We start from the raw sequence: 8,966 nt of genomic DNA, 5'->3' as shown, positions 1-8,966 counted from the left end.
ATGATCTCAACTATCAAAATATAAGAAAATATATGAATTGTTACTATTCAAATAAGATTGTCTGTTAAGTAAGTTAATATAAGGCTATATCCAAAAGTTAACCCTAATAGGTTAGTTACTGTAACCTTATGAAATGGTATGCTGTATGATGTAAAAAATATTCCATCTGGAATTTCTTCTTTCTTTACCCTAAAATTTTGTATTTTACTTTCATATAGCTGGATTGTATATCATTAAAACATCCTACAGTATGATTAAAACTCCTGAAATCATGATCAGATCTGGAACGTTGGTTGAATTCACCCCAAATAAAAGTAAATAAATTTTTATATTTTTTTTAATAGTATGTATCTGAAGTAGGATCTGAAGAAAGATCTCATCTCCTATCCCATTTAACACAAAAAATATTGATCGTTTAGTATTGTAACGCTTCATTCTGAAAGTTGATCGAACTAGTTACTAAGCCATTTTATTACACATGTAGCTATTAATTATATTCATTTTATGATTATCTTAATGACAACTAATTATCTTAATAAACAGTAATTTCCACTAATTATAATCAAAGATGGATAGTGGCTAGAACTATAGTTACTAGCTACTATCGATCTTTGATTATAATTCTTGTGAATTAATGTAATATCGAGGCAATACGCACAGTATGCACATATGGCCAATAAGAGACTGATCAATTTCAGCCCTAATTAACAAAGGGAAGATTCAGCCAAACAATACCAAGTAAATTTAAACTTCAACCCATTGCACAAGCAGGTGGCTATCATGACTCAGTAGCTGAGTGGATAACAAGATGGAGTTTGAAGTGAATGGTAATGGGTTCGTGTCACAGAGTGAAAATCAACTCTGATATGCAGGTACATTCAGCTGACGAGTCCCAAATAGGATGAAACGCTCGTCAAACTGGATTCCACTGCTAGTTACTATCCATCTTTGATTATAATGCTTATGATTTAAGGCTATATCGAGGCAATACGCACAGTATTCACATATGGCCAATAAGAGACTGATCAATTGCAGTCCTAAATATCAATGGGAAGATTCAACCAAACAATACCAAGTGAAGTAATTTACAATGTTCTTGAGATAAATATTACTTTAAGGACACGTAGAAGAAACAATAAATTTAATTCTAATGACATAGAATAATTTACTTTCAAAATACCAAAAAAGATATTTACCAAAATTACATTAAAATTACAAGTGGTTAATTGATAGAAACTGTTAACACTTATTCTTTTAATCAGAGAAGGATTCTTGAGGATATTATAATACTTTAATAGTTGGGTTTATAAGTCCATTGAAGCTAGACCACCATGACCTAGAGGTTAATCTTTCACACACGAGACCAATTAGGCCATGGGTTGAAATCTCGCGAGGTGGGATCGTGGATGCTCAGTTCTATGGAGTCCCATGTTGAAATGAAACGACCATCCAGTGCTTCCAGTTTTTCTAGGGTTGTTTAGCTTCCATTGACTCACGAATTCAACTATTAATTTTATTTTTTCAATGTTTTCAGTTATAACGATTCAATGAAATTATAAATTATTTTAAACTTACATTACGATTATCTTTGGTAATATCTTTGAACTACTGAAAAACAAATAAAGTTTTTGATATAACTGTTATAACTCGTGTCGGCAATTGCTATAACTTGTACCCGCCCATTAGATAGCAGTGAATTATCGATCGCACCAATGACACATAAAACCCGTACGAGCAGTTTAGAGTACTTGTCAGTACTGCTTTCTACCTAGCATAGCCAATTAGTCCAAAACATTAATAACAGCCTCTTCGATATGAATCATTTATTTCAAACATGCTGAGTTTATAAACCAAACAGACAGACCACATCGTACCATAAAATAGAAAATAACATTTGTATAAGACCCAGCCCAAAGTGGGTGTGAATGTGGGAGGCAGTAATCAATAGGCTGGGTATAACTCAAGAACGGTAAATCGTGTAGCAATAGTTCATAGGTCAAAACAAAGCTTATAATAAGAGGAACATGAATATGAATAGTTGAGTTACTTAATAATTTACAATAAGAAATATAAATATCATGTTGGTGCATAAATAGTCCTCAAAAGTTACCATTCATAATTCTCTTCAGGATATAACAGTAATCAAGAAAACAAAGTGTTACCATTTTTTACAAGATAACACGACCAGTTGTGTAATAGTATGAGTATACAAACAATAAACTTATTGATAGACTAGATACTCAATTAATTAATTAGATAGATCATTTTTTTACTAGATCACACGTAAACAGATACAATATCTAACTAAAAAAAATTAAGAATCCAATTAAATAGACAATCATTTAACAAAACATGGTAAACTAAGAAATGTCACGTTTAAGTTGATTCTCTATCAAGAGTCTATAATAATACACAAGTTTTATGATAGGGACTGAAATTATTTGAATAATTCATTTAACTACTTACTATTTATTCAGTAACTAATTATAAAAAGTGGGTTTTTTTCGTTCTCCGGTGTTTTCAATGTTTTGATGTGATAGTAATTTATTCACTCATAGTACAAGTAATCAACAACAATTTAATTGCAATACAAACACTTAATAAGTAATAGCTACAATATAAAAATAGTCAATTATCTGATTATTGATAGCTATCAGTTAATCATGGTCTACATCAGTTTGATTAGATTTACTTTAACAGTCTTAGAAGTGTGAGGTTACTTACTTACTTATTGACGCCTGTTATCTCCAGTGGAGCATGGGCCACCGATCAGCATTCTCAAAAACAATGCGTTCTGAGCTTTCCTTTCTGGTTCTATCCAATTTTTGTTCATTCTTCTCATGTCTGTCTCCATTTCTCAGCCTAATATGTTCTTTGATCTTCCTCTTCTACATTGACCTTGAGGATTCCAAGTGATGAGGACTTGCCTTTTGACGCAGTTAGGTGCTCTCCTCAATGTGTGTCCCATCCACTTCCAGTGCTTCTTCCTGATTTCTTCCTCCACTGTAAGCTGGTTCGTTCTTTCCCACAGTAGGATGTTGCTGATAGTGTCTGAACAACGGATCCGAAGTATTTTGTGTAGACAACTGTTAATAAACACCTGTATCATCTGGTTGGTAGCTTTCTTAGTTGTCCAAGTTTCGGCCCCATACAGTAGATCTGTCTTGACGTTTGTATTGAAAATTCTGATCTTGGTGTTGGTTGGCTGACAGTTGTTTTGAGTTCCAGATATTTTTCAGTTGTAAATACTCTGCTCTTGCTTTGCCGATCCGCGCCCTCACATCTGCATCAGATCCACCGTGTTCGTCAATGATGCTGCCCAGATATGTAAAGGTTTTTACATTCTCTAAAGCTTCTCCGTCAAGTGTAATTCGATTGGTGCATGTTGTATTGTATCGGAGATTCTTGCTTTTCCCTTTGTTTATATTGAGACCTACTACTGCTGAGGCTGCTACTACACTGATCGTCTTCTCCTGCATCTGTTGTTGCGTGTGCGATAGAAGAGCCAGACCATCTGAGAAGTCTAAATCGTCCAGCTGCATCCTAGCTGTCCACTGTATCCCGTGCTTACCTCCAGATATTGACATCTTCCTAATCCAGTCGATCACCAGGAGAAAGAGGAAGGGTGAGTGTAAGCAACATTGCCTGACACCGGTATTTAGCTCCAACAAGTTTGTCAACTGCTTTCCATGTAGGATTTTGCAGTTTAATCCATCATGGAAATTCCATATAATATTGAATATCTTCTCAGGTACGCTGAAGTGTCGAAGAAGCCTCGATTGTGTTGTCCTGTTCACGCTATCAAATGCTTTCTTGTAGTCAATGAAGTTGATGTAGAGTGATGAATTTCATTCAATTGATTGTTCAACAGTGATCCGTAGAGTTGCGATTTTGTCTGTACACGATCGATCCTTACGGAATCCAGCCTGTTGATCTTGAAGTTGAGCGTCTACTGAGTCCTTCATTCTGTTTAACAATACCCTGTTGAATACTTTTCCTGCTATTGAGAGAAGAGTGAAGCCCCTGTATTTATCACACTTGCTGAGATCGCCTTTCTTTGGTATTTTGAGCAGAAGTCCTTCTTTCCAGTCTGTTGATGCTTGTTCTTCATCCCAAATCCTTCTGAAGAGAATTTGGAGTATCTTTGCAGTTAACCATCATTTTTCTAATGTTAGATAAAAGTTCAAATCTAGCACTTTCGAACATTTTTCCGCACATTTAGTGCTTGAAAGCTGAATGTAAGGACATGATTTTAACTAGAGATTTCAGTTTACTGATATATATCTATCTGCATATGTCTTTTATGAATACGCTAGTATAAAACATCCCAACTAACGGGACATAAAAAGTAAGTAAAGTGTGAGTTAGAGCTTAAAAGTAAATTCTCAGTGGAAATTTCACTTTCATACTCAGCACTCATTCATTAAGTGAACGGAAAAAATACCTAAGAATGCTTGATATTGCACATATTATGAAATGGATGTACCGGAAATTCACAGATACGAATTCTATCTCTTATGGAAGTCGATACCCTCACAAGTCAAGTAAATATAAACTGTTTGTTTTTTTCTCTAACGACCCAATTAATGTCTAATTATTCTGTTCTCTCCTTGAAAGTTTGTTCAGAGCAAAAACTTTGTGAAACATGTATTAATGCATCATCTTTAAATGAAAAATGTTATTGGTGTCCAATAATCAATAAATGTAGTCATGGATTTGATATTCACCGGCCATTATGGATGTTAAAAAGATGTTATATTAAAGTAAGTGAAGAAAAATTAACTTCATTTGGGGGGGGGGGAAGGGGACGAAACGGCCGTCCAGTGATTCCAGGTTTTCCATGGTTGTCTAGCCTCAATTGACTCATGATTTCAACTGTATAAAATTGCTAGAATCTCCACAAAACCCCCTTCTAATAACTTCACTTTGTTGAATATTATTGTATTCATCTTTGTAAATCTACTTAACTTATCGAATAGTTTAAAGTAAGAAGAATATAGAAATCGTTATCCAATCCAAGACGATGAATATAATGTGACATGGTAAGGAAATAAAGGATAAATCTATAGTCTATTATGTTTAATCACTGTAAAGCTTAACAAACGTCAAATTACAGGGGATTCACAACACCTTTTTCACTTTGTATTGTGTGGAAAGACCATAGTGTTTAGGTACTTTTGTGGTGTGGGTCACTTATGTCTACATAAGTAGTATATAACGATGATCGGGCATTGGATGTATTTCAGTAAAAGATCTATAAGGAGAGAACGGAAACGGGACGGAATTGCTATGAACATTCATGTACATTAATAATCAGAGACGATGGACTGATATTTGCAGAAGGAATGATCAAGATTGAAACAATCGATTGGTAGTTTGCAAATGAACTATTTAATATATGGCTCTCATATTACAGTGAGATATTCTGTAATTTTGTGCTAAAGTACATTCAATTGTCTCCGCTCGTCTTCTTGTTCACTACACTTTGGTAAATGTAGTTTTAGAGTCTTTAATAGTATGTGAGAACAAAAAGTCCCATAATGAACATTTAAACCCCAAAGTTTATGTTCAGGGATTTACAAAATTTACCAATAAAATATTTTCAGTAAAGGGTTTTGTGGATATCATAGTAATTTAATATTTAAGTTCATGAGTCAACTGATCCACAAAACACCTTTCTGATAATAATCATCACAGGCTCACTAGTGACTGGTTACAAGACGTATTTCCTGAAGTTCTAATGAGAAGTCATGGCCATTGGAGTACAACCGGATCTGTTGTGAGATAGTAACTTACTGAAGACAATGATGAATGGTGGCTCAATTTCGTGGATTGATTGAAGTTAGATATGTAATTTATCAGCGTAATGCTGATTGAACATTTACAGAATTCATGAATTTGTATGATAAACTTTCAGTTTTTAAGCTGGATTTGAGAAGTTCTTATCACATCCAGTCAGTTAGTCAGCTACAACGTAGGACCAGGCACATATATGCATCGGTCCAAGTTGCCATACCTCGTTAGCACAACAAGATGAACACCGAATTCATAGAAATAGTTAATTTAGTGGTGGTGGTAGTATATAAAAGATAGGTTGTATATAAGGATATAGTACAGGAAGAAAGACAGATATGAAGCAATTTAATCTCAAGGTTTAAGGGAAGATAAAGAGTGTATACACCTATGCCATTGTGATCCATTCTGAGACATGTCACCTAGAGTCCCCAACAATTGGTTACGATAGTCACGCGGACTCCAACCAAGTAGTCTGCATCTGCCAACATGGCTCACACCAGTAGTTAGTGACTTCAAGCACTGATGCTATGTTTTGGTTTGGCCGCCCCTAACTTTCTTCCAGCCATCCCCTATACCAGTCAGCATAGCGCGTCGTGGAAATCGGTGTTCAGGCATACGTAAACATGGCGGGCCAACCATCTCAGTTGATGAAGATTCACGACTTCATCAACTGATTTACCATCATTCCCCAATACTTTGTGTCTAACCTCACTATTACTTACCCGGTGATCCCAGCAGATGCGAGCAATATTTCTAAGACATCTGTGGTCAAATACTAGTAACTTACGAGTATCTTCTAATCTTAATGACCATGTATCACATCCAATGATATTTTGCTTTTTTTTTCTTCAGAACACTACAAAGTGTCAAGAGTCAACTACTTCAGTATACACATCGGATCATGAACTGAGTAGCATGAGGACCACTGAGCATTATTCAAATACCTTTCCTAACCACAGCTTTACAAACTATTCAGAAACAACTCTTGGACTATCAACAACAAATTCAGTATTCACACCGGATCATGGACTGAGTAGCATGAGGACCACTGAGCATTATTCAAATACCTTTCTTAACTATAGCTTTACAAACTATTCAGAAACAACTCTTGGACTATCAACAACAAATTCAGTATTCACACCGGATCATGGACTGAGTAGCATGAGGACCACTGAGCATTATTCAAATACCTTTCTTAACTATAGCTTTACAAACTATTCAGAAACAACTCTTGGACCATCAACAACAAATACATTCAACTATAAAACCATGAAAAATGGATTACAAACTAATCAACTTCCATCATTTATTTGGAATAACAGAAATATAAACAACAGTGGTATCAGTCTCCCTTTATACTCATTCATTTTAATGCCGATTGCATTAGCGATCCTTTTTCTAACTCTAATGTGTACTCTATGGTTATGTATATATAAAAGATCAAAAGTATGTTATTGGTTCATTAAAGAAGCTGCATTTTCTAGCGTAGTATTTTACATATTTCAACATACTCAGTTAAAATCAGTTATTAGATAGAAGTTTAGTATAGACCCCTATAATTTCAATACACTTTCTATATTTATTACTATACCCTAAATCATTGATAATTCTAGTCAAATCATGAGTCAATTGAAGCTAGACCACCATGGAAAGCCTCTAAGCACTGGACGGCCGTTTCGTCCGATTATGGGACTCCTCAGCAGTGAGCATCCACGATCCCGCACTCGTGAGATTCGAACACAGGACCTACCAGTCTCGCGCCAGAGCACTTGACCGATAGACCACTGAGACGGCATCCAACGATGTTAATGTCTAACTTCAACCGATCCACGATTTTTGAGCAACCGTTCACCAATTGTCTTCAGTGAGTTGATATCTCTACAACAGACTTGGTAGAACTCCACTGGACGAAACGGCCGTCCAGTGCTTCCAGGTTTTCCATGGTGGTCCAGCTTCAATTGATTCATGATCTCAACTGTTAAAATTACTATGATATCCACAAACCCCTTCTGATATTAATCTTCAGTTATTTAGATGGGTTCCGTAGAATTGGCATGTTTTTTTTCTTTTCCTTTTACCTTCGTCGTTATAGGTTTTCTAGTTGTTTTTTACCACATAGTTTAGGTATATTACATAAGTAGACGCTAAACTTATGAAATGTATCCTCAAAAATTTATCTGAACCTTAGAGGTATCTTTCAGTAATAAGCTCCGTCTGAAGTCGAAGTACAACATGCTAGTTCAGAGATAATAACTCACCCAAAATGGGTTCCATTTAAACATATATAGCTATTATTAGATCACTTTGAAAAGCTTAATTTTATCTTACTGTACGGATTCTCAAAACGAATCTTGTACCAGTCCAGTTTCATAATAGTGTAGCACGTGCCATGCCATCAAGTCACCTGAACAAAGACCCCGTGCACCGTTAGTCCCAATGACGACAGAAGGTCCACATCAGCGAGTTGGTATCGATATTATGGGGTCACTTACAACATCAAAGAACGGAAACCATTATATACTGGTGATGGTGGACTATTTCAGCAAATGGTGTGAAGCCGTCCCTATACCACAACAAGATGCCCTCACGGTCGCTCGAGCTTTCATTGATCATTGGGTCTCCCGTTATGGCGCTCCATACAATAGTTTACAATAGTTTATCCTACAGCTATCCCCGATTACCTATTGTTAAATACGATTGATCTCGGCTATTGTGATCTTTGAATGAAGGTTCGATATAGTCCAGTTAATAGTTCAGTTAAATATTATCCTCTCAAATATATCTTAATTAAATCCTAACCATAGTTGAAATAGCCTAAGCTCGTAATGTTTATAGCAGTTTTGCAAAGATTCATTTTCAAAAAGGATATCCGTGTACTTGTAATTAAACCTAAGATTTCAGTGTTGAAGTAAAGTCATAGTGTGTGCTGGTGATGTCGATAGATATACGTAGTATGTATCATCAGTCGAAATCGAAATACCTGGAGGTGGAAGGTTAAGAAGATCAAATAAAAGAGAACGAGAAGAAAGAATGATTAATGTGGAAGCGTAGTAACAATCAATTCTGCGACAACTGATTGACATTTTGCAAATGAAGTATATACTGTATAGTTCTCAGATTTTTGAAAGAACTTCCTCACTTGTGTTCACGTTCACTACAAAGTATCAGAT

General features: G+C 35.5%; 1 protein-coding gene across 2 annotated transcripts in view; it reads right to left on the bottom strand.

The window, feature by feature from the left end:
* Positions 1 to 7,010: 7,010 nt before the first annotated feature.
* Smp_181270.1 (hypothetical protein) overlaps positions 7,011 to 8,966 on the bottom strand; it is a gene marked incomplete at its 3' end in the record, with an annotated part of 43,914 nt that continues 41,958 nt past the window's right edge. For both annotated transcript variants that reach the window (XM_018799846.1, XM_018799847.1), the window contains one exon: positions 7,011 to 7,055. In XM_018799846.1, the coding sequence (XP_018651594.1) occupies positions 7,011 to 7,055 (45 nt within the window). The remainder of the gene's footprint in view (positions 7,056 to 8,966) is intronic.

This window comes from Schistosoma mansoni, chromosome 3 (assembly GCF_000237925.1).
Source record: "Schistosoma mansoni strain Puerto Rico chromosome 3, complete genome".
In the NCBI taxonomy this organism is placed as follows: domain Eukaryota; kingdom Metazoa; phylum Platyhelminthes; class Trematoda; order Strigeidida; family Schistosomatidae; genus Schistosoma; species Schistosoma mansoni.
This window is presented reverse-complemented; position numbering and strand designations above follow the sequence as displayed.